At 41.2% G+C, this 27,064-nt stretch overlaps 1 protein-coding gene across 3 annotated transcripts in view; it reads left to right on the top strand.

The window, feature by feature from the left end:
- Positions 1 to 25,937, top strand: part of polb (polymerase (DNA directed), beta) — a 90,746-nt gene extending 64,809 nt beyond the window's left edge. Inside the window, exons 12-14 of one of the 3 annotated variants that reach the window (XM_080217088.1) lie at positions 8,533 to 8,597; positions 16,539 to 16,627; positions 25,585 to 25,937. In XM_080217088.1, coding sequence (XP_080073214.1) covers positions 8,533 to 8,597; positions 16,539 to 16,627; positions 25,585 to 25,679 — 249 coding nt within the window. In that variant the 3' untranslated portion in view covers positions 25,680 to 25,937. Of the gene's footprint in view, positions 1 to 8,532; positions 8,598 to 16,487; positions 16,628 to 25,584 lie in introns of all 3 variants that reach the window. The other 2 variants (XM_080217087.1, XM_080217089.1) reach the window with 2 other exon arrangements.
- The last annotated feature ends 1,127 nt before the right edge of the window (positions 25,938 to 27,064 follow it).

Raw genomic sequence — 27,064 nt, 5'->3', positions numbered from 1 at the left:
TAACTTCATTGCAATGTTAATCTAAGCCTTACTTGTGACGAATAAGTAAATAAACTTATAAACTTTGACACACAGGTCATAAAAAAACATTCAGCAAAAGAGTACACCTTCTGTATTAAGTATGGCTCCTACTCCATGCATCATCTTTGAATCTATATGAGCTATGTGCAATTTAACTGAAAGTTATCACTACTTGAGGATGGGAGTGACTCTGTATCTGTTGGGTATTGTAGTTTCTTTATTGAATTTTGGATTGGTTATGCATGGTGCTTATAATTAACTACACTTGGTCAAGTCAGTAAAACATTTGACATTTTATTGTACTAGACATATGTGTTTTATAAACACATCTGCTATGAGATTTCCTTATTATACTAACCTCCTTAGTTATTGTTAGTCAGCCTTTTCATTTAATCAACTATTTCTTCCCACTTCTTAATTGGTTTGAATCCTTATTTCCTAATGTCTTGCATTGTTAATCTGCTCAATTGGAGGTACGTGGTTTACTTTCACTGTGGAGGCATTCTCCTGCTAATCCAATTCTGCCTGTCCGCTAAATAAAATCCAATATTTATTCATTCAGCGTAACTCCCTCAGCATTCCAAATCAGACGTCAGATGCTTGCTGTTATCGACATCTGTGAGCAATTGACCGCTTTAAGTTTAATGTATGGTTTTGTTTGGTTATGATTTTGTTCAGCGGTCCATTAAATAGTATGAATGAAAGTTGATCATACTCATTATATTGGCAGTCTGTACCATAATGAGATCTGTAAGCACATTGACATGGCACAGTCCTTTAGGGAAGGAAGTTTGCTGTCCTTATTTGCTCTGGCCCATTTGTGACTCCAGATCCAGGACTCTTAATTTTCTCTGAACTACTTATGCAAACCTCTGAGTGCAATGGGCAAGAAATGCTGGCCTTACCTGTGACACTTGCATCCCATTAAAGAATGAACAAAAACTGATGCTGCATGAAGCGGTTTGTGAATGGAACCTTCATCTCAATGTATCTGCAGCCTCTTGAGCCTATACTGTTTTCAAACACCTGTACTAGCTTGCGAAATATAGTGACACTTTTCAAACCATTAAAGGGGAAATAACTGTTATTCATGGTGTATTTAGGAAACCCCATAAGCGCTAGAGGTGCATTATTTCAAGGAAGTTTGGAGTTCATCCATTCAGAGGCATTCACAAGTAAAGGTTCTCTAAAACGCAAATGTTAAGCTCCATCTGGCTATGAGGAGAGGGATGAGGCCCTTCTCAGCTCATTTCCTTCAAGTACCTCATAAAGGATGGGTGAAACACAAGTCTGAATACTTCTGTAACAATGTATAACTTGGACAAATCACCATGACGATGGAGAATGATTGCATGGCTGTGGGTAACAGTTGTAGAGGATTTGATTTCATTTGTCAAATGGTTTTATTTCCAGTGATGAATATTTTATTCAAAGCAAATAGCTCAAATTGTGATAAAGCGAAATGTCAACATATTTCAACATTTTAAACAATATATATGCTTCTCGTGATTTAGCAAAATAACTTCCCACCCTAGTTAAATAGAACAGATCACTTTAGCTGTGCAAAGTATGGCACTTGGCACAGCAGCTTGAACAGATATTGGAGCCAAAGAAAATACTGTAACAAATGAATGTAGCTCTTTTCAAAGTGTTAGTGTCAAACTGTTGCAGATAAACTTAGAATCTTTGGGCTGATCTTACCTGCCATTCATACCACTCTCCCGCTGCAGCGAGATTGGAGAATTTGACGGCCAGCCAAATCTCCATTCGCTGCGGCAGGATGGGAGTATCCCGCCAGCATGAATGGTGGTAAGATTCTGGCCTTTGGGTTCAACTTAGTGAATGACACTTCCATTTTTTGCTGTTTTGCAGCATATCAGAATTGCTATGACAGAGAAAGGGGCCATTCAGTCCGTTTTGGCTCTCAAAATGAGTAGTGAACCCCATGCCATTCCCTTACTTTCTCCCCTGCACATTCTTCCTTTTCAAGGACTACTTTTCTTTCATCACTTCTTTTTGTCAGAAACTGGACATTGCTTAACTTGATTTATGGTGCTTGGATGGTGCCATTACTTACATTCTTCTTCAGTGATCTTCCTGGAATTCACCAGGTTTGATTGACTGTCATTCTATCTCTCTTTTTTATAAAGATTTGTAGGATGAATATAACCATTCATCAAGTCAAAAGTCCAACTCATTTGGCTTGTTTCTTAAACAGCAATAACTTGAATTTTTACTGTGCTTTTACTAAGCTGCATGAGGTGGTTGGACAGGTGGCCAAGCATGACCATCTTAAAAGAACTGTGAGTAGAGAGATGGGGAGGTTTAGAGATGATGTGGGTATGCCGGCGTTGGACTGGCGTAAACACAGTAAAAAGTCCTGGTGTTGTCAGACTTTTTACGAGGTTTAGAGAGGCAGTTCCTGAATTTCGGTCCTGAATTTCGGTCTCTGGCAGCAAAGCATGATGGTCATTGGTAGAGTCACAGGGAGAGGAGTTCCTTCCTCCTGGGCACACATTTTTAAAATAATTTCAGAGGTTATGCAGAGTATGAACTTAATAATGTCACTAAGGTGGGTAATCAATATGGCAGCACTTATTCCATATAATACAAATGCAACATTCAGTTTTTGCATTTTGCAGATATTTTATGGCTTTTAGTTTATATTTCTGAGAAAAGCTTCATACCTGCATTGGCAACCTGCCTTTTCTCATTAAACGTGCTTGGCCAGTCTGTTGTGGTTTTCCTTTTAGATTTCTGCAATGGGCTGTTTTTTATAAAGTCTTTTTATTTCCTTTATTATCATGACTTAAATTAAGTAGTGAGAAGATCGGGGGTGGAATTCTTCCAGAAAAGAATCTAAGTGCCAAATTTGCGTTAAAACCTGGAGTAAATCCTACTGGATTTTTCAGCTGGATTTTCAAAATGAATGTCCCACATTTTGTGGATTAGTGTGCCTATTCCCACTGGAGAGGCCAGCAGCATAGCGCTAAGCAGGCTAACTATGCACCGATCTTTCAACACCATGATCAGCGCATGCGCTGTAGCCCTGCACTGCCAGCCTTCCGATTGCTGGTCAACACAGCAACCCCTCATCGCTGCCCCACAGACACCACCACCACCACCACAACACCCCACTGCCCCCACCTCCCGTCATGTCCTGATTTCCCCCTTGCCCGACCCGATGGCCTGTCCCGATCACCTCCTCCCTCCCATTCTGCCTGCGTTCCCAAATGCAGGGTGGCAGCGGGACACCCCCATCCCTCCAATTGCCCCCATAGTCCTCACCCCCCTCTAGCCCCCCTTGGCACTGCCTAATGTCCAGTGGGCAATGCCATGATGCCACTTGGGCATTGCTACTTTGCCCATTGGGCAGTGCTGGGTGCTAGGTTGGCACTGCCCAGGGGCACCCTCCCCCTTAACCCTGACCACCTGGGGGGGGCGCCATGGGCCTCCCTTCACTCCAGCTGGGTCAGGCTGCCAGTTTCCTGTTAGTGGGGCTTTTTTGTCATGGAGCAGACAATGTCGGATATCCAGTGGCTGGAGGTGCATGGAGGCCATGGCACCCAGCGTGAAGCCTGCTACATGGCCTCTGCTGATGTCTTTCCTGTTTGCCGTAGGTCTGATTATACTTGTATTTCACGTTCAGGACGAACACGGCAGCTTGCCTCAGGGATCTGTTGCTTACAGCGGTGGAAATCAGTCTGATAGCTATGTAAGATGAATGCAAACTCCAGGGAACATTGACTTGAGCATATTTATTGTTCAGATTAATCTTTTAAAGCAGCTGCAATTGCTATTTGATGTTTTGAATGCCTGACAACTCAATCGTATTGGACTTGTGAAATAATGTACAGATGGATCAGCATTGGAATTCTGTTGAGATAGTCATCTCTTTGAATGTTGCCTTTTCAAGTGCCTGATGTCCAAGCATTCATTTTGCAGATGACTTGAAAGAATAATTCACCTTACAATTGTGGACAAGCTAAAAAGTCAGTTAGCGTTCACAGTTGTTCTGATTTCAAGTGCTCCTAAACCTAACTGCAGAATTTGATTACAATCCTGCATGCCTGAGTTAATCTGGAATATGATATGTGCATCAATAATTGGGTATATATTTTGATTGTGTCAGGTTTCTGGTACTAAAGTGATAGGATAGGGATTGCTTGTAGGAAGAGTGCACGCGGAAGATTGGCTGACTGTTATCTCCAAGCCTGTCCCGTTGGAAGTTTACAAGCTGGGTGACCAGCTATCTGTATAGCGGGATCCCTGTGAGACGTAAGTACTCAGGCTTGAAACTTTGAAGTACTGCAATAACCACTTAACGCAAGTCACTTTGATAGATGTCATTGCAAAGTGATTCTATTTAGTTACTTTAAACAATAATCTTTTGGTTGCTTCGTAAGAAATACTTCAATTACTTTTGAGCTTTTCAAATAGTTTGTCATCAGATACTGGCATCTTTTCAGGGTTGTTGAGTGGTGTGGATGGCTGTTGATGAAAGCTCCATACTCCAGTAATTTGATATTATTGAAGATTCATAATACTTTCTTCAGAGACGCGATTCCCTTCAGAAGTGAACACACACAATAGCAGCTGCTAATTGTGAAAGGAGCACAGTCTGCAAAAAGGAAGTCATTCCAGAAGTTTCACACAACTTTATTCAATCCTAATCCACATTATTTTATTTTCTCTTATCTTTGTATGAGATTTGGAGCACATTTAGCAAGGCTGGTGTTTATTGCCCATCTCTAATTGCCCTTTACCCATGTGGCTTGCTCAGCTGTAACAGGAGACAGTTAAGAATCACGTTGCTGGTGTTGTAGGTTAGATGGGGTAAAAATAGCAGATTTCACCTTGGAAAGATATTATTGAACTAAATGGGCTTTTACACAAATTGACGATGGTTTCATGGTCATCATGACTTAGATGAGCTTTGAATTCTAGGTTTATCAATCGAATTTAAAGTCCACCAGCTGCCATGGTGTTTTATAGCCATTGCTGAACTTGTCTTTCCAAATAAGATGCAATGAAAATAAAATCCAATTATAAGCTTGCCAATGGCCCATTTTGTTCAGGTTTTCTGTGTAACTGCAATGCAAATATGATTGTCCCATTTTTGATATCCTTAGACCATTTGTTATGGAGAAGACGCTATTGATATTGAAGGCTGAAATAAAATTTGTAACATCCATGATCAATGAGCGAAGGCTTCATGTCAAACTGGATGCAGTTCAGAAGCAGGTTTACAACTCAAACTCCTCATACAATGACCCATAAATCTTTGTTCTGCTAATTATGCAGGGCTATTGAATGATTTAACTCCAGGAGGCAGAGAGAGACACACACAAAATATCGAAGGTTCTTGTGTTGTGATGCGCCTCTGGAAATGTAGCTTGAGCCACCTGTCGACCAATCAGCAATCTATTCTCACACTGTATAAATTAGTGTTTTCCCTTATACTGGCATTCTTGTGAAGTGTCCTGATGAGTATAAGATAAAAAGCTTTGGCATGTTTCTTTTTCAGCAAAAATCAGGTTCTGTAGTAATTTCGTAATCCATAGACCCAGGGAATGCTCTGGTGTCCCAGGTTCAAATCCCACCATGGCAGAGATAAAATCTGAATTCTGGAATCTGGAATTAAAAGTCTAATGATAACCACAAAATCATTGATTGTCCTAAAACAAAAGCCCCATCTGGTTCACTAATGTCCTTAAGGGAAGGAAATCTGTTGTCCTCACCTGGTCTGGCCTACATGTGACTCCAGAGCCACAGCAATGTGGTTGACTCTTAAATGCCCTCAGGGATGGACAATAAATTCTGGCAACTCCCACAACCCATGTACAAATTTTTTCTTAAATGACAGTTTGTTTTAGATTATTGGTTTATAGTAGACTTTTGTGTACAATATTGGAGATGTACCAACAATTATGGAACACTTGCATATTTTTACCTTTTCAAAATCATTGTGCTTATTTTTGTTAGGTTTCCTATTCCTTTATGTAGGGCTTTTGTTTTAAAGATGTTCCAGGGAATTGGTGGACGGTTCAATGAAAGAAACTTGCAGGATTATGGGATTAGAGTGGGGGAATAGGATTGACTAGATTGCTCTATAGAGAGCCAACATGGACGTGATGGGCTTAATATCCCTCAATAACACCTTAATAACCTCCCTTCGAGAAGGGAGGGAGGCAGAAAACATAAAATTATAGGCCAGTTGTGGAGAATGTGTTAGAATCGATTATTAGAGAGGTTATAGCTGGGTACTTACACAAGTTCAGGTTAACTTGGAAGAATTGTCATGGTTTTTTTGAAAAGGAAGTCAATTTATTGGAGTTCTTTTGAAGGGGTAACATTATTGTGGGCAGAGGAAACCTGTAGACGTATTGTGCTCAGGTTTTCGGAAAGTATATTTGTTAAGGTGCCACATCAAAGGTTATTGAAAAAAATACGAGCATATGGTGCAGGGGGTTAACATATTAACCTGGATTGTAGATTGGCTGGCTGGCAGAAAGCAGTATACATAAATGGCAGAGTGTGACAAGTGGAGTCCCGCAGGGGTCAGTGCTGGGGCCTCAATTTATTGCACAATTTGCATCAGTGACTTAGATGAGAGGAGCGAAGATATGGTAGTCAAATTTGTAGGTGACACAAAGTCAGGTAGGAAAAGAAATTGTGAAGAAAATAAATGGAGTTTGCAGATCAATATGGAGCGAAAATCTGGCGGATAGAATATAATGTGAGAAATTGTGAAGTTGTTCACTTCGGACAGTGGGGAGCGAGCAGTGGTGGGGAAAGAAGCACAAGGAAATCCACAGCTTTCACTGTGCTTGTGCGGATGAATATTCCTGATGTTATATTCTGACAAGAGTTTGGGAAAGGCTAATCACGCAAACATTGTCATACTTGCACTGAAATTCAAAGTGTGTGAAAGGGAGTACGTCTGTTCTCATACCTTTGAGGGGGCCTTATTCAAAAAAAATCCTTTGAAGCTTGTAGTTGTAGTCGTATATCTTTATTTCTCTCCATGCTTTTGATATTATGACTGTCACTTTGTAAGAGATACTGTTAGAAATTCAGTGGAAAAATGATCCAGGAAAGAAACCATAGAATCCCTACAGTGCAGAAGGCTCATTGAGTCTGCACTAACTCTGCAAAAGAGCACCTTACCCAGGCGCACCCCCTCAGCCTATCTCCATAGCCTAGTTCACATGGCTAATTTAGTTAACCTGCACATCTTTGGAGTGTGGCAAGAAATTGGAGCACCCAAAGGATTTGGGGAGAACGTGTAAACTCCACACAGACAGTCACCCAAGGCTGGAATTGAACTCGGGTCCCTGGTGCTGTGAGGCAGCAGTGTTAACCACTGCACACCATGCTGCTGGCAGAACAAAAATGGAAAAAATCCTCGACACCAATCAATGGAACTTTGAATATTGCTATTTAATAGGTTCTTCTTTCAAGTTATAAAATGCTCCGTGAAGACAAATTTAAATGACAATTTTTTGAGGGAACTGTATTGTAAAATCTGTATTGCTCACTGCATGTTATGAAAGAGGAATTTCATTGTCCCAATTGATTTGGATTAATGGCAGACTTTCTTGAATGAGCACAATGGGTTCAACCCCCTGTTCAATTTCAGGTCATATACTTGGTGCAGTGAACATTCCATTGTGTTTGTGGAGTAGATTGAGAGGTGCGAGATGGTTTGAAGGATTTTGGTATCACTTGTGTATTTAGCATGCCTGTATTTCATTGTTAAGCAGTCCAGATTGCTATTTTAACACAAGCGATAAAATCCACAGCCTTATTTGCATATCAACAACCAATATTTCAAGTTGAAAACGATTGAAACTAAGATTGTTAACTGTCAACAAAAAAAAACTAAAAATTGCTGTCTGGCCACCAAAACTAAGAGAGTAAAAGGAACATCTATCAGAGGAGGCGATGGCCTAGTAGTATTATCGCTAGACTACTAATCTAGAAACTCAGCCAATGTTCCAGGGACCTGGGTTCAAATCCCACCACAGCAGGTGGTGGAATTTGAATTCAGTAAAAAAAAAATTTGGAACTAAGAATCTACTGATGAGCATGGAACTATTGTTGATTGTCAGAAAAACCGATCTGGTTCACGAATGTCCTTTAGGGAAGGAAATCTGCCATCCTCACCTGTTCTGCCCTGTATATGACTCCAGAGCCACAGCAATATGGTTGACTCTCAACTGTCCTGGGGCAACTGGGGATAGGCAATAAATGATGGCCCAGCCAGCAATGCCCATGTCCCACAAATGAGTAAAAAAAACTCTTCTTACAGTTGACTTAGTCTGTGAGTGTAAGAGTTCGGGCCTTGAATTTGCTTACATAACTGCAGCAATAATGATGCACTTACGTGATAAAGAGTGGTGTTCTGTGCTCTGGCGCAAATGTATGAGATGAATTAGCTTCTGTGCTGTAAGATTTTGGGATAAATCATGGTGTTTCGCTGACACTTTTCTTTCCTTCCTTCAATAGGGTGTCTGCCGATTGCCAGATGATAGTGATGGTGTTGATTATCCATTCAGGAGAATTGACATTCGGTGAGTTAATTGCATAATACTCAAATATTGCAAATTCAGAAGTCATCCAGGATGGGGTCCAATGCCTGCAACTCTCAGCTATCTAATCCTTCTGGTCAAAACTCCAAGGTGGTCATTAGATTTACTACAAATTTGTCAGAAAATATTCTGGGAATAGTCGATTGGTGAAATTAGTCCATGTTGCTTGCTTTTCTGAAGTGATTTACCTGTATATAAAAACTGTTAATCATTCCACCCTTCGTCAATCTCAGAAAGAAAGTTAGGAACCATGTAAAATCTAAATTGACAGCAGGTGCAGACTTTATATCCCTTCTGGGAAATGGTGCACAGAGCGGCACAGTGTTTAGCACTGCTGCCTCACAGCTCCAGGGATCTGGGTTCGATTCCTGACTTGGGTGACTCTCTGTGTGGAGTTTGCACGTTCTGCTTGTGTCTCCATGGGTTTCCTCCAGGTGCTCCGGTTTCCTCCCACCCTCCAAAGATGAGCGAGTTAGGTTAATTGGCCATGCTAAATTGCCCCTTAGTGTCCCAGGAAAGGGATTAGTGGGGTAAATATGTGGGGTGATGGGGATAGGACCTGAGTGGGATTGTTGTCGGTGCAAACTCGATGGGCTGAATGGCCTCCTTCTGCACTGTAAGGTTTCTATGACTTAGAAAAAGTAACAAAAAGGCTATAATATTCTCCATTATCATTAAGTAAATTCTAACATTTTTTCCTTCTGTTTGTGATGTGTCTTGGACTGATTTTTTTTCACATTAAAATTGTTCTCTGTATTGAAGTCGCTGAATAAACGAATGGACATCACTTTCTTGGAATGTGTCTGCTACCCTTGTGTTTCTAGATGGTCGTGGTCGTGGGTTTGGAAGGTGCTGTCTAAGGAGCCTTGAGTTGCTGCAGTGCATCTTTAGATGGTACACTCTGCTGCATTGTGTGCCCTGGTAGAGGGATTGAATGTTTGTAGAAGGGTGGTAACCAAGAAGGGCTGCTTTATCCTGGATGGTGTCGAGCTTCTTGAGTGTTGATGGGAGCTGTACCTATCCAGGCAAATGGAAAGTATTCCATCATATTGGAACCTCTGAGTCATTTTGTTTAGAACCATCTCCATATTTTTGTTCAGTCAGTATTCTCATTCCTTGGTATTCCTCCCAGAATGTTGAACCTCACAGTTCTCCATGTTAAATTGTACCAGCTATTTGCCTACCCGTTCCAGGAAGCCATTGATCTTCCTGACACCTTTTACTATCCTGCCTGTTGTTCATCAAACTCCTTGCTTCTGTGTTGCGCATTCCTATTTTCTCCTGTTTTCTTCGGTGACTCTTTTGCTCCAAGATGGCACCGGAGCATGGTGACTTCTTGCAAGCTGTGCCCAGTATACCCTCTAATTCTATCCTTTACCCTCGTTCTATGCTTTTAGAACTATATTCCAACTCTTTTAAATTCTGTAACAATGTGTTAATTCAATCTCTTAATCTCAATACGGCATCCTCCCAATGTTCAAAGATGTGCGGGTTAGGTGGATTGGCCATGCTAAATTGCCCTTAGTGTCAGGGGGACTAGCGAGGATAAATGCATGGGGTTATGGGGATAGGAGTTGGGTGGGATTGTGGTCGGTGCAGACTTGATGGCTGAATGGCCTCCTTCTGCACTATTGGATTCTCTGATTTGTGATCTAATATTAGGTTGATCTTTCTCTCCACCCTAGCTGTGACTGTAACAATACATTCTGCACCTTCTCCTTTCCTTTTCTATGAACGGGATAGCGCACAAGAAACAATGCTTTTTGCTGTATCCCAATACATGTGACAGTAATAAATAAAATCAAATTAGCTGCTAATGTTGCTGATGAATTTAAGTATTGATCTTAGCAGTAATTCATCCTTGATTGTGAGCAGCCTTAGTCACAAGGCTGAGAGTACCAAACGCCTATGTTTTAAGAAATCAGTCTGAACTGGATTTAAAGGCTCATTTTAAAAATTATTTTTGGACAGTTGGGTAAAGATGCTGCATTTTAAGAGAAAGCTTAGTTCAAAGGGAATGGGATATAGAGATAGACATACAGCTCCCATCAACACTCAAGAAGCTCGACACCATTCAGGACAAAGCAGCCCTTCTTGGTTGCCACCCTTCCATAAACATTCAATCCCTCTACCAGGGCACACAATGCAGCAGAGTGTACCATCTAAAAATGCACTGCAGCAACTCAAGGCTCCTTAGACAGCACCTTCCAAACCCACAACCACGACCATCTGGAAACACAAGGGTAGCAGACACATGGGGACACCACCACCTGGAAGTTCCCCTCCAAGCCACTCAGCATCCTAACTTGACAAGAAATATCCATTCCTTCAGCATTGCTGGGTCAAAATCCAGGAACTCCCTTCTTATCAGCACGACGAATGGATGCATGGACTGCAACAGCTCAAAAAGTCTGCCCAAGACCACCATTTCAAGGGTAATTAGCCAACAACACCTACATACCATGAATGAATTAAACAAAATATATGGCATAGAATAAAGAAGCATTAATTGTATGAGGAATGGTTGAAATTAGGTAAAATTGAATAACGGACTATGGAAGAGACATGTGAGCCATCAAGAGCATACAACATTGAGTCCTGATGCCAGGAATCTACACTTATGAGGAGAGATTTGAAATAGCACTACATCCAATTATTTTTCTTTTAAAAAGCACATCAAAACAATAGAATTAAAAAGTTTTTTTATCTGTACTCCCTTCAGATGTGATTCCAACCTAAACATCCAAAGTCTGCCTAACATAGTTTCTTGACATACGTCCCAAGAACTGAACGTGTGAATGCAGTATACTTTGATTCTGAGTTTTCCAGTTCAAGAAGATTCACAGTGGTTAGCACTGCTGCCTCACAGCGCCAGGGAACTGCCTTCAATTCCCAGCTTGCACATTCTCCCCATGCCTGTGTGGGTTTCCTCCGGGTGATCTGGTTTTCCCCCACAATCCAAAGATGTGCAGGTTAGGTGCATTGGCTATGCTAAATTCTCTCTCAGTGTACCTGAACAGGCGCCAGAGTGTGGCGACTAGGGGATTTTCATTCGTAACTTCATTGCAATGTTTATGTAAGCCTACTTGTGACACCAATAAATAAACTTTACTTTAAAAGAAAATTGGTCTCAGTATTCCTGAGTTAGAATAGAAAACTGCCTATTCCTGCTGAAGAATATGGATGAAAGGAGAAAGACAGGATCTATCTCAGTCTTGATATCCTCCCACCTGACTAACCGTCCTGCCAATACAAATTACCAAGATTATGTGAACAATGGTTATTTAGTTGTGGTGCAAGATGGTTGCTGGCATCTATTGAATCTTAATCCAGCATTAATCCTGCCTTCAGGAGAATAATAACGATGGGGGAATACAGAGAGGATGCTGAAAAGGAAGTGTATAAATCTCTGCTAAACCAGCTAAATTTATATAAAGCTAAGGTTTGGGGCAAAGCTAAATGCTGAAGGCCTTTCAGTTAATGCTAGAATAATTGACTACGGCTTTCCTCCATGCAATTAATAATTGCCAATTCATGATGGTCATGGTTGACTTGTAATTAATACATGGAAACTATAGCTAGAACATATTGCTCAATTGTTCCTAACTTGGCATCTGATTCTATTTACTTTATGTCTTCAAGTAGCTATTCAAATAATAGACTGATGGTGGTCTTGTATTTGTGGCCTGGACCTCCTAGTTGGAGATGCTTTGTCTGTGTGGCCTCTAAGAAGAAAAGTAATATTTTTAAACGCAGCCTAATATTCTGGCTACATTGCAGTTTCTGCCAGGTGTGTTGGAGGGGGTGCCACATAGGCCACTGGTCACAGCACAAGGGATTTTGTGTTTATTAGATCATTATTTCATAAATTCAAGATAAGTTACTCTTACTAGGGAATTTCCGAGAATATAAGCTATAGAGTGCCACAGAACAGTGAGATATCTCAGACTGAAGGGTTATCAATTGCCACCAAAGTTGCCTGCTTCACAGTTTCAAAGTGGGAGTCCCAAAAGTCCAAGTGAAAAGTACTGTGGGATGTAATCCACACATTTTGCAGTGAATCAAGAAGGCAGCTTCTTGAGGACAATGAGAGATGAGCAATAAAGATCTACAGTGCCAACAATGTCTGAGAAAAGATATTTGGCATCCCCACCATGAGAAATCTAAGGCCCTGAATGAAGTTTATGTTTTTGGAGACTCTTCAAGTAGCCATTGAATTATACACAAGGAAAAGCAGCTGTCTGTTGACCCTCCCTCACCACCAGCCTTGCTGCCTCCATCTATTCCTATTTTAGTGACACTTTGGTCATTACTCTACAAACTTTCCAAATATGCTGATTTACATTCTGTTGCTTCTTCCTCTGTCCAGCTCTAATGCAATCCTTTGTCATTGCAGTTTTTCCCCATTGTCTTTGTCATCCTGAATTTCTTCAGGCTTTAAAACTCAGCAATACCTAATCAGTGATCTTTGTTTTGACTTGGCCTCTTGAACTTTATTAAATGTTGGTAATACCTTTTCCCATATCTTGGCTCATCAGCTACATTTCTCACAAAAAAAAAGTTGCTGAGCTTTGTCTTTTCCCTTCTCTCACTAAGAGGAGCTCATTTGGAAGCATTCTGTTTAAGTTTTTGCCTGCCTTTTATCTCTTTAACTGTCAAGAAACATGAACGTAATTATTTGTTTAATGCTGCAGATTGTTCTATCATTTTATAAAATAATCAGTCTTTGCTTAACCAGTGCTTTGCTTCAAACAGAATCAGTGATATACAACATGGAAACAGGCCCTTCGGCCCAACTTGTCTGTGCCAACCAGGTTTCCTAAATTGAACTAGTTCCATTCGCTTGTGTTGGCCCAAATCCCTCTAAACCTTTCCCATCCATGTATGTGTCCAATTGTCTCTTAAATATTACAATTGTACCAGCCTCTCTGGCAGCTTATTCCATACATACACCACCCTCTGTGTGAAAAAATTGCCCCTCAGGTTCTGTATAAATCTTTACCTGGTCAGTTTAATCCTATGCGCTCTAGTTTTGGACTCACCTACCCTGGGGAAAAACCGTGGCTATTCACCTTATCTTTGCCCTCATGATTTTATAAATCTCTAGAAGGTCACCCTTCATCCTCCTCTGCTCCAGGGAAAAAGGTTGCAGCTTCTTCAACCTCTCCTTATAATTCAAACCTTCCAGTCCTGGTGACATCCTTGTAAATCTTCTTTGCACCCTTTAATAACATCCTTCCTATAGCAGGGCGACCAGAATTGTTCATCGTACTCCAAATGTGGTACTACCAATGTCTTATAGAGTTGTAACATAACATCCCAACTCCTGTACTCAGTGTTCTGACCAATGAAGGCAAGTGTTCCAAACACCTTCTTCCTGGTTCTTTTCTGCTATTACTCAATTCCATCAATTCAGTAAATCTTACCTTGTGATATCAGCCACCGTTTTATAATACCATTTGGTGAATCTCTCCTACGTTTTGTCAAATTTGCTGCATTAGGGCATATGTCATACAGATTTGAGTTGGGGTTTACAGTATATGGTCTGTTGCTGTGTGTATTTTTTCAAGAGGCTCATGCTTACAGATTTTACTTAGTAGTTTTGAATCGTCTCAGTGTTATTTCTGTTTTTGAAGAGAACAATTCATATAGGTTAACAGTAATTATTTTCATCCACTTCTCCATTGATTGAGGTCTGAAATTAAACTATTCTGCAATTTCAGGAGATAGACCACCAGATATAAAGGAGAGATCTCTGTGGTTTTAGCATATCTTTAATATTTGTGCTTGTTGCATATGGGCATTTGAAGGCGGTGTAATGTGGCCTTGAAATTTGGTCACACAGCTCTGACTTTTCAGGCACTAAATATCGTCCTAAATTGTCAATATGATTTAAAGTTTACTTATTAGTCACAAGTAAGGCTCACATTAACACTGTAATGAAGTTATTGTGAAATTCGTCTCGTTGCCACAGTCCGACTGGTTCGGGCCAATGCGCCTAACCAGGACATCTTTCAGAGGAAACTGGAGCACGCAGACACAGGGAAAATGTGCAAACTCCACATAGACAGGGACCCAAGTCGGGAATCGAACCCAGGTCTCTGGCACTGTGAGGCAGCAATGCTAGCCACTGTGCCACCATGCCGTCCAAGAAGCGATATTATGGTAGCTCAATTCGGCCCTAACATTGGGAGCACCTTGGACTCAGGAAAGCAACAGTGTAGTTCATTTAATTTTTAATCTTCATTTGGTTATTTTCGTGAATCAATTAAATCTACTCCCTCTTTTGCAATGCTTCTCCTGAAAGGGAACTAGCCCGTTTGAACATTGACTGCTGGCAGCATTACTCCAGTTCCAAAATAAAACCAGTCTTTCCAATGTAAAAGAATGGACAGCCAAAACATAGATGAGAGGTAACTGACCTGGCACTGATGAAAAGTGAATCAATCTGCAGAAAATAAAAAGCTAAGACGGATTGAATGAGATAAGAATAATCAGTTGGATTTCAGAAATGGGCAAGATAAAGCAAGACCTTTTGAGTGTATAGATACTGAAAATGGGGATGTTTACTCAAATATGATGTTTTGTTGGCTGCTCCTGGGAGCTAACAGGGGCAACTTCAAGTGATTAAATTTGTGGGGACTTTTCTGTGGGTAAGGCACTTCCAACAAGCATGCTGCCGTAATAGATTTACCATCAACTTTACCATTCTAATGTAAGGTATGTTTTCCTTTTAACTGTGCATTCTCATGCTTGATTTCCCAGAGCAGGTTATCAGTTTAGGTCAGCTTAATCATTGTGGTTTTTGTTTTGTTCTTGTTTAGCCAAAGTGCAGTGGACCTCCCATACTCATTATTCTTCATTGTTTAAATTCACATCCGAACTGAATCTCCCTACAAGGCTGACCACTTTCCTCAACCTTGGTGCAACTAACAATTTTCAATTTCAAGTCAATTAAAATCAGCTTGAGCTGTATTCAATTTCTTTTTGAAAAGGAATTAAGATTTGTTTAAAGGAAGCTCATGAGAGTCTGACCAGTATAATTAGAAACATAGTCAATAATTAAGAGGCATTGCTATTTTATTGAGGATCTTATTCAGTTGTTAAAGGAGTAGTGGGACTGGTTGATGATTTTGGTGCTTGATCCAATTGCCATTAATATAAAACATCCTCTAGTTACTTATTTCCTCCATTTTACTTCAAAATAATATTACGCTAATTCTTTGGATCTGACCCATATTACAGTTATTTACTTGACCAGCCCAAGTTGTTAAAATGAAAATTTAGACTGCAAGAAGTTAAAAGTAATTGCTGCAGTTTCTGGCAGTGGTTTCTAAGGAGATCATGAATAAAATAATCATATGATTTGTGATTCAATTGTATGTCATTTTGTAAAGCTCTTGTGCCTGTAATATGCATATTTAACAGTAATAGTACAGTTTTACCAAGTATGTATGCTGCTCAGTTGAAACCGCCATCACGCAATAAGTCATGGGGGTGGAACTTATTCTATGTCAGGACCAAGTCACTTCATTTCGAGTTAGTGTTGGATATATCCAGTTAAACTTGAGCAGCCATGGTCTAATCCTTCATGGAGCACCCAATCTGTATTTGTGTCGATTTCCCGCAGATGTTCCAATATTCTGGACATATTGCTGAAATCAAGATCTACGGTTGTTTCTGTTTTTATTCTTAAAAGCTGTTTCCAGTTGCCAGTGTTTCAGAAATTAGACAAGTTATAGTTGAATGCAGCCATACTATGTTACCCAGTTTGAATGGACTTGGGATCCGAACATCTCCCCTGTTCTAATCTAATGTTGTGTTTGTTACTCTGGATTGATGTTTGCTCACCGTGCGCTACTCCCCTTGCAGCCTTATTCCAAAAGATCAATATTTCTGTGGCGTGCTTTATTTCACTGGCAGTGATCTTTTTAACAAGAACATGAGGACCCAGGCACTTGAAAAAGGCTTCACTTTGAATGAGTACACAATTCGCCCACTGGGAAGCACAGGTATGATGATATATACAACTGCATGATATTGGAAACCTTGGTGTTATCACAGGCTGCAAATGTCCCTTTACTAAAATGTTCCTTTTTTCAAAAAAAAGTGTTGGTCAAATGCAAAACAAATAGCTAATTTTCAATTAATTCAAGTTTTAAGAAGACTTTAAAGGGAAAGACGTCATTACCCTGGTGGGGTATTTAAAGCCTGAACTAATTTTTGGTTCTTGCATTGTACTTTGGGTTAAATCAAATCAGTGTGTACTTTTATTGCATGCAGTTGGTTAGAAGAGACAAAATAATTCATGCGTACGGTATTTCACAAGTCTTTTACACGTATTTTACATGTCAAACAACCGTAATTAATTGCAGAATGTGTAAAGCTTATGATCCCTATGTGGTGATTTTGGCTAACTTTCTTCAGTAACCCTCACGGAACACTTAAAACCAATCTGAATTAGGAGATAGACAACCAGTGATGTGAGCTGTTGTGATTATTTTACTGTATTACCTTAGTGTTTTTTTTAATCGATTGTGGGATGGGAGCACTGCTAGCAGGGGCAATATTGGTTGCCCATCTCTAGTTGTCCTTGAGAAAGTGATGGTGTGCCGCCTTATTGAACTGCTGTAGTGTGTGTAGAACGAGAGAGAGAGTTAAAATAATGTGGCAAAATTAATAAATACTTAACAAAATTACCAGTGTTGACAATGCTGGATCTTGATATTCATCGAAATGCACGTGTTGAAATTTAGATCAGTAGTCGTTAAGCAGTAGTCGATCTCAATTTATTTTTCTTTTTCCGTCCAAAGACTTGGAGATTTAGAAATTCAGATTCAATCAAATGGCATATTTCTTCTTGAGACTACTAGAGGTTAATAAAGCACCAGTTATGGTAGAACTATTTAGCCCTGCTCAAAACCAACATGTTTCATCTCTTGGGATTAAAAAAGGGCAATGAAAAAAAATGAAAACATAAAATGCTGGAAATATGCAGTAGATATCCATAGAAAGATAAACAGAGTTAATGCCTTTTCTACTCATCCTCAGTCCAACTGTCCCTTAATAATAAGGGCGAAACGGTGGCACAATGGTTGGCACTGCTGTCTCACAGTGCCAGGGACCTAAGCCTGGTCAATACTGGCCTCGGGTCACTGTCTGTGTGGAGTCTACATGTTCTCCCTGTGTCTACTTGCGTTTCCACCAGGTGCTCTGGTTTCTTCTACGGGTTAGATTGATTGGCCATGTTAGATTGCACCTTTATTATCGGGGAATTAGCAAGGCAAATACATGGGCTTACAGGAATACGGCCTGGGTGGGATTGTTGTCGATGCTGACTCGATGGGTCGAATGGCCTCTTTCTGTACTGTAGTCATTCTATGATTCTTGACTCTAATTATAGCCAAATGATGTCAATTAAGATTAATCAATTACATTGAAGCAAGGATTCATTCAGATGAAGGTAATGACATGTAGATATCCAAGTTATAGTGGAGAAAGACATCAACTTGGCCAATGTACCTAGATAGCTCTTCATCTCAAACTATCTATTCTAGTCCCTGTTCTTTCCTCATGTCAGAAGCAATGGAGGATTCAGCAAATGACCAACAGTGGTGTTGAATTACAGTTCGCAGAAGCAACTACTGAGACGAGGAGAAAGAATAAGGAACATAGAGTAAGGAATCAAGGGTAAAATATCTTTGTTGGAGTGTCTGCACATTAATTTGGAAGTGGCAAGACAGGTTAACAAAGCAGATAATAAAGCATGTGAGATCTTGGGTTTTATAAATAGAGGTATGAACTACAAATGCCAGGATGTTGTGCTGTACCTCTATAAAACATTAATTTGACCTCAGCTGGAGTATTGTGTCCAATCTTGGACACCACACTACTGAAGACTTTGGAGAGGGTATTTCAACTGGGTGAAAATAAAAGGCCATTTAAGATGAGTTTGAGTGCATTGTGCAGTAAAACAAAGTATTTGAATTTATTTCGTGCCTTTCATGACCACAAGACATCCAAAGGCACATGACAGTCAGAGAAGTTTTGAAGTATGGTCACTGTTATAATGTCGGAAATGCAGCAGCAAGTTTGTGCTCAGGAAGCCCCCACATAGATCAATGTGATAATGGTTAGATAATCTATCTTGGTTATGTTGGTTGAGGAGTAAATATTGGCTAGGACATAATGATTAACTCTCAACTCTTCAAAATAGTGCATTTCACATCCGCTAGATAGAACAAACAGCACTGCTGCACACTCTGCATCAATCTTGATGTTTCACTTGAGTCCCAAAGTGGGTGTTGAACCCACAACTTTGTAAGAAATGATAGTGTTACCCACTGTGCCATGGCTGATGCTAAAGCACATGTTTGCAAATGATACAGTGGCAACTTATCAACTGATCTGGCTACCTTTAAACATTTGTGTACATACACCCCAGGCTTCTCTTTGCCCACACAATCTGTAAAATTAACCATTTAATTAACATTGCTTCTCCTCATTCTTCCGATCAAAGTATATCAATTGATACTTCTCTGCACAAAATTTCATCTGGTGCATTGCAGCCGTTTTAGTAATCTACAGCTGTCATCATAGAACCCTACAGTGCAGAAAGAGACCCTTCGGCCCATTGAGTCTGCTCCAAACACAATCCCACCCAGGCCCTATCCCCATATCCCTACATATTTTACCGACTAATCCCTCTAACCTACGCATCCGTGGACACTAAGGGGCAATTTCTTAGCACGGCCAATCAACCTAACCTGTATATCTTTGGATTGTGGGAAGAAACCGGAGTACCCAGAGGAAACCCACGCAGACACGAGGAGAATGTGCAAATTCCACACATGTCCTCCTGAAGTCTGTTAATATCTCCTCATTGTTTGCTGCATTTCCAGGTTTGATATTATTATCTGCAAACTTTGAAATTATGCCCTGCATATCCAAAGTCCACATCTTTAATCCAAATCAAATAACGAATACTGACATGTGGAGAGTGCCTTTCCTGAGTCTGAAAAGCAGCCATTCAAATCACTTTGCTCTACTTTCTGTCCCTTCGTCAAGTGGTATCTGTCTTTTTCCCCTCAGAAAAGAATAGGTTGAAGGGTAAACTTAATAGAAGTCTTTAGGATAATTAAGGGTTTGATGCATAGAGAAAATGTTTGCTCATCTGTGTGGAGTTTGCACATTCTCCCCATGTCTGCGTGGGTTTCCCCCAGGTGCTCCGATTTCCTCCACAGTCCAAAGATGTGCAAGGTAGGTTCATTTACAATGCTAAATTGCCCCTTAGTGTCTCAGGATGAATTGGTTAGAGGGATTGGTAGAGCAAATATGTGGGGTTACAGGAATAGGGCCTGGGTGGGACTGTTGTCTGTGTAGATTTGAGTTCACGCACCCTGGACATACTTTCTTACATCGGGAAAAAAGATACCAGTACCAACCGACTCAAGAACAGTTTCTTCCCTGCTGCCATCAGACTTTTAAATGGACCTTTCTCGCATTAAGTTGATCTTTTGATGCACCCTAGCTATCTCTGACTGTGAAACTACATTCTACACCCTCTCCTTTCCTTCTCTATGTATGGTGTGCTTTGTCAGTATGGCAAACAAGAAACAATATTTTTCACTGTATACTAATACAAGTGAAAATAATAAATCAAATCAAAGATGCTCTTTTGTAGAATTGGTGCAGGCTTGAATGGCCCCCTTCTGCCCTGGAGGGATTGTGTGTGCAAGACTCCAGTGGTGTTATGGCCTCTCCTGGGCTGTTTTGACCTCAGCTTCCACATACGCCTGCTTCTCCAACCCTGCAACTTGGAGCCCATCCTTCTGTTGTTCTTTGCTTTAATTAGTTGTTGTTACATTCATCTTCTTGGGTTCAGCCTCTTTCATGGGTTACTTCTCATTCTCAGACTTTTTGGGAGGCTCCTGCATAATTTTGTGTAAGTCCACTCTTCCAACCAGCAGACCAATCCAATGTTGATAAATGGGTTGTCGGGTGAATCACATCCCGTCCCCTGTTCCCTACCAGCAAAAACTGGATCGCTCAGAAATTTGGGCAAGTTCTCTGCATCCGGCTCCTCCCCACCATTTTTAACAGGCTGCAGAGACTTCCCAACTCCATAAAAATCCAGCCCTATTCGTCATCATCATAACCACTTTGGATATTGTTCTACTCTGTACCTTAAACGGCTCTGGATGCTCGATCGATTGTTAATTTTAAATCTGAGATCAATAGATTTGTATTTATCAGAGATACTCAAGGGTATGGTGTAATGATGGATTTGTGGAGTTAGGTCACAGATCAAGCATTGAATATCAGTGGAACAGTTCGAGAGGCTAAATGACCTATTCCTGTTTCGATGATCCTACTTGTGCTCCGACTGAAAAATGCTGGAATTCAGAAGTAAGGGCACTTTAGCAGTGAGTTTGCTCACTTTCTTTTTCACCTGCTCACACTTTAAATTGAGTTGTTTCATTTGCTATCGACTGTACTAATTTTATTTTGAAATGCTTAGGGTGCATGAACAACCAGTTAAGGGCAGCATGGTGCCACAGTGGTTAGCACTGCTATCTCACAGCACCAGGGACACGGGTTCAACTCTGGCTTCGGGTCACTGTCTATGTGCAGTTTGCACATTCTCCATGTTTGTGTGGGTTTCTTCGGGTGTTTGGTTTCCTCCCACAGTCCAAAAGACATGTTGGTTAGGTACTAAATTCTCCCTCAGTGTACCCGAACAAGTGTTGGGAGTTGTGGGGATTTGAGGGGATAACTTCATTGCAGTGTTAATGTAAGCCTACTTGTGACACTAATAAATAAACTTCTAAAAAAAACTTTAAAAAAATGTTCGCAAACTTGAGTTTTAGCCTCCTTGGCTTCGATGCAGTGACCTAATTTGGAAATCTTATCACTCGGTAGTGAGGAATTCACTTTTTCGCACTTATAGAGGAACAGTGTTGGTACAACATTACAAGTCAGAATCTAATTGCAAACAGTTGAGAGCATGTTAGCATCTTTATACGTGGAGAGATAAATTCAACTCCCAGCTGACCACTTTTCCAGTATTAAATGAGAGTTGAATCTCAGTTTTCTTCACTGATTACAGACTATTAAGTCTGTCTTCAATGCTACTGGTGAGACTTTCAGATACTTCGTACAACACCAGACTTCTCTTTGAAGAGCAAATTCAGGAAATTTTGATTCTCAGCCATCAGAAAGCCTCCTCTACTTTCTTGCTCTTTATGTAGAAACATAAAAAATAGAAGCAAGAGTAGGACATTCGGCCCTTCATTTTGATCATGGCTGATCATCAAATCCAATATCCTGATCCCATTCTCCACCACACCCCCCCATCCCTTGATGCCTTTAACCCAAAGAGGTATAATTTCTTCTTGAAATCACACAACGCTTTGGCCTCAGCTACTTTCTGTGGTAGTGAATTCCACACATTCACCACTCTCTGGGTGAAGAAATTTTTCCTCACCTCAGTCCTAAAAGAGATAACCCCTTATCTTCAAACTATAACCCTTAGTTCTGGATCCCCCAGAATGTTCATTGGGAACATTATATCTGAATCCACCTCATCAAATCCAGTTATAATTTTACAATTTTTATCAGATCCCCTCTCGCTGTTCTGAAGCTATCATCCTAACTGAGGTACTCTTTTCAAATGACAGATCTGCCATCCCAGGAATCAAACTGGTAAACCTTCACTACACTCCCTCTATAGCAAGAAACATTCTTCCTCAGATAAGCACACCAAAACTGCACAGTGTTTTCCAGGCCTTCACCACCACGCCGCCGCCTCCCCTCCCCTCCCGTCCCCACCCTTTACCCACCACCGGTTCTCCCCTGCAGTCCAGCGCCACACCCGGGGGCTGACCACACTCCCTGGCTGACCTCCACTCCTCTAGCCTGCCCGGATCACTGGCCTCCCTGCTTCCCCCACCAATCCCTATACAGTGACAGCAGGACCCCCTCCCTGAGGCTCCAACCCCTTGGTACAGCCCTTTGCCCAATTGGCAGTGCAAAGGTGCCCCCTGGCAAGAATTTCTTTTTGCTAATTTATTGTTTTTATTCAATGGTTGTTGATCCATGGCCTGTGCTGTAACTTTATTATGGGGCAGGACAAGGAGATAGGCTGTAAGTTTATCTCAGCAAGAGCAGAGAGCTGTTGGTGATATTGTGGCTTCATTAACACCCTGAACAATTGCAGTAAAACATCCCTATTTCTAAACTGAAATCCCTTCGCTATGAAGGCCAACATACCATTTGCCTTCTTTACTGCCTGCTTTTACCTGTGTGCTTACTTTCAGTGGCTGATGCACGAGGACATTAAGGTCTTGCGTATCCACCTCTCTCAATTTACACTCATTCAAGTAACAACCTGACTTCCTCTTATTTCTACCAAATTGCACAGACAAGGATTATTGGGCAACAGTCTTGACAATAGATTTCCGTCTGTTCAAGTTTACTAGACAGCTAATGTGTGGTTCAGAATAACACCAATAGCTCTCCATTCTTGCTGAGATAAACTTACAGTCCATCTCCTTGTCCTGCCCCATAATAAAGTTACAACACAGGCCGTGGATTGACAACCATTGAATAAAGAACAGTAAATTAGCAGAAAGAAATTCTTGCCGGGGGCACCTTTGCACTGCCCGTTGGGCGTGCGACAGTGCCATGGGGGTGGGGCTTAGGAGGTGGAGGGGTTTTTGCTGCCACTGCATAGGGATTCGTGGGGGAAGCAGGGAGGCCAGCGATTGGGGCAGGCTAGAGGAGGGGAGTTCAGCTAGGGGATGCGGTCAGCCTGCTAGGGGCGGGTCAGCACTGCGGGAGGATGGATCTGGAATGTTGGGGGAACCGGTGGGGTGGGGTGGGTGGGGGGATCCGCCTGGAGATCACGGCGGACTGGGAAGGCGGGGGGGAGGTGCGGTCAGGGCTGGACCCAGAAATCGTTAGGGGGTCCAGCAATTGGGCCAAGGGGCCGGGGGTGGGGTGGTGGAAGAGTCAGCATTGTGGGGGTTGCGTAACTGGCCGTGATCAAACTGGCCAGCAGTTGTGGGGCCATCTGTACGGGTGCACTGCATACGCACTGATCTAGGCACTTGATGGATCAGCGCATGCACAGTAGCCCACTGAGCACCTCCATTTCAGCCCTTCCAGCTGGGGTAGACCCTGCCTCTCGAAATTTAATGATATTAATACTAGTGGCCTCCCACACAGAATGTGGGAGATTCTTCTCTGAACATCACACTTCAGACTTTGAGTGAAAGTCAGTGATAAAGCAACTGTAGATGGTTGAGCCCAGGACATTATCCTGAGGAATGTCCTGGGACTGAGATGATTGATTTCCAACAACCACAGACATATTCCTTTGTGCTGGTTATGGCTCCAACCAGTGAAGAATTTTCCCTCAGTTTTGTTAAGGATGCTTGATGCTGAACTTCAGTCAAAAGCTGCCTTGATGTCAAGAGCAGTTGTTCTCACCTCATTTCCAGAATTCAGCTCTTTTGTTTATGATTGGACTAAGTCCAATCATAAACATAAGGTTATGAGCTGAGTGGATCTGGCGGAACCCAAACTGAGTGTCAGTGAGCTAGTTATTGCCAAGTATTTGCCACTTGATAGCACTGTGAATGACACTCTCCATCGCTTTGCTGATGATTGAGGGTAGGCTGATGATTGAGAGTAGACTGATGGGGCAGTAGATGGCTCAGTTAGGATTATCCTGTTTCCTGTGTACAGACAACTTCCTCCTGCTGTATACCACCATTCTGCCATCTCTCATGGGCCTGCCCTGTAGGTGGATCAGGATATGCCCAGGGATGGCCATGGTGGCATCTGGGATATTATCTGTGTCTGTTTCTGTGAGTCAAGAGCAGGCTGTTGGTGGACGGTCTGTAAGACAACTCTTCCAATTTTGGCACAAGCCTCCAGGTGTTAGTAAGGATAACTTTGCAGAGTTAACAGGGCTGGATTTGCCATTGACATTTCCAGTGTCTCGGTCAATGCCGGGAGATATGTCTGGGTTTGTTCCTTTTAGTAAACTTCCAGCAGTTTTGATTCTGCTGAGTGACTTGCTAGAAGGCAAATAAGAGTCAACCACATTACTGTGGCGCAGGGTAAATAAAGCAGGATTACATTAGCTACTTTGCAATTCACTGGAACTCTTCCAGAGTCTGTGTTTTCTAATCCACTGGAACTCTTCCAGAGTCTGTAGAATGCTGGAAAATGATCACCAATGTGTCCACTATTTCTAGGGCCACTTCCATCAGGGCTCAGCTGTCATGTCCCACACAACTTTCTATTAGTTCAGTCATGAAGAAAACCCACTTGAACATGGTACCACAAGTTCCCATGCACCTTGGTGGTACGTCCTGTGACTAACAGCACTCTTCAGGGAAGGGATAGAAGAGAATTATTGACCTAATTCATGCTAATAAATTGCTGGGGATTAAAGTTGAAGTTGCTTTTATTTTTTAGTCTTTATTTTAGCTTTAATATAGCTTTAATATAGTATAAAAAAATGCCCACCTTCATCTTCAATTGATTATGGAGAGGCGGTGGTCTAATGGTATTATCGCTAGACTATTAAACCAGAAACTCAGCTAATGTTCTGGGGACCCGGGTTCAAATCCTGCCAAAGCAGATAGTGAAATTTGAATTCAATAAAAAAAATCTGGAGTTAAGAATCTACTGACGACCATGAAACCACTGTTGATTGTCAGAAAAACTCATCTGGTTCACTAATGTCCTTTAGGGAAGGAAATCTGCCATCTTTACCCAGCCTGGCCTATATGTGACTCCAGAGTGACAGCAATGTGGTTGATTCTCAACTGCCCTCGGGCAACCAGGGTTGGGCAATAAACGCTGGCCAGCCAGCAACGTCCCACAGATGAATAAAAAGAAATGTTCAGTCAAATAGTGTCTATATGATGAACATCTTACTGTGTGTTAACTGCAGGAGTGCCAGGAGAACCACTGCCTGTGGAAAGTGAAAAGGACATCTTCGATTACATTGGCTGGCAATATCGAGAACCGCGAGAGCGAAGTGAGTGAGTGTCACCTGAGGGTTACTCTCAGAACCTCTTAATAGAAGACGTCTCTGAAATTCCATGGAATGGAGAATGCGATGAGTCCTGATAAATGTAGAACTAGCTGAAACATTCATAAGGATTTCTCAATTGCTTGCTAAAGAACTTTGTAAACGCATAGATGGCTCGTATATTATGCATGAAGTTAGAATGTCTTTGTAGAGAAGACCAGCTTTTCGAGAAAGGTCTGTGAGTAATAGCAATAAACCACTCTGAAGACTGATTGGTGTCGCATTTAATAACAAATAAAAAAATGCAGTATTAAATACAAAATATGATTAATCAATACTGTTTGTAAAACTCGCAAGACCAAAGGAATGCAGATGTAGAGGTCAGCTGACCTTCAATGACATGAACTACAACGACCGTCATTATTAGACATTTTCCACAGTTAAGGTAATTTAACAGATAATTTCCAAACATTGCCCTTTAGCTTGTTTTTTAAAATGCTGTATACAGTCTGTGAATTATGTGTTTCAGAACTCATTACAAAGCCAACAAGAGTTGGCACAAATCTTAGTGGCTCACACTTTGCAAGCCTTAGGTAATGTGCTGTATGCACCGATAAAAGCTTCACAAGTATTTACATTCAGTGGCTGTGAATGATATTCAAAGCTCCTGAATATATGGCATGCAGTGAACAGAGGGTCACACTGCACTCTCACCTTGTTCTCTATTGGCAGTGTATGGTGCATACGTTGCCGTAGAGCTGTGAATGCTGCAAGTGACCTGCAGTAGTGCATGGAACACAACTTCCATGCAATTAGTGCAAGCATCATACAACTCATCTTTAATATTGAGTGGCATTTCTTTGAGTGCAGTGAGCTGTTTCTAGGATAACTAGTTTATTTATTGTGTTTCTTCAAAAAAAGCAAACATTGTATTGCAATGAGTTAAAAGTTGGGCAGTTTAAAATGAAAGAAAATGGATGTATTATATTGTTAATGTAGAATTGCAGATGCTTTCCGAACACACAGGAAGTTTTGATCTGCTGCACATATTCTGCTGATGCAATGCAATGAATGGAACTGATGATTGAGTAAAGAAAGATAATAACTGAAAGTTATTGTTTTCTTATTAAAATGAAAAATAATCTGAACACACAAGATCTTAGGTTTGTGATATTGTAAGAAATTAATAAGAACGAGCAAAACACTTTCAGCTACAAGACCAGGATTTGAAGGTAAACGCCATTTTGGAGCTGGGGCTGCAAAAGATAATTTTGATTATTTACCATAAACTAACCATAGTGATGGTATGGTAAATGAGCTTTGTGATGGGAAAGGCGCCTTGAATTTTATTGAATCTCAGGAGATGAATATTTGGCAGTTTTGGAAAACTCCAGTAAAC

Source organism: Carcharhinus amblyrhynchos, chromosome 34 (assembly GCF_965287045.1).
Source record: "Carcharhinus amblyrhynchos chromosome 34, sCarAmb.v2.hapA, whole genome shotgun sequence".
NCBI classification, from domain to species: domain Eukaryota; kingdom Metazoa; phylum Chordata; class Chondrichthyes; order Carcharhiniformes; family Carcharhinidae; genus Carcharhinus; species Carcharhinus amblyrhynchos.
The sequence above is the reverse complement of the archived record's forward strand: the minus strand, read 5'-3'. Positions and strand labels throughout refer to the sequence as shown.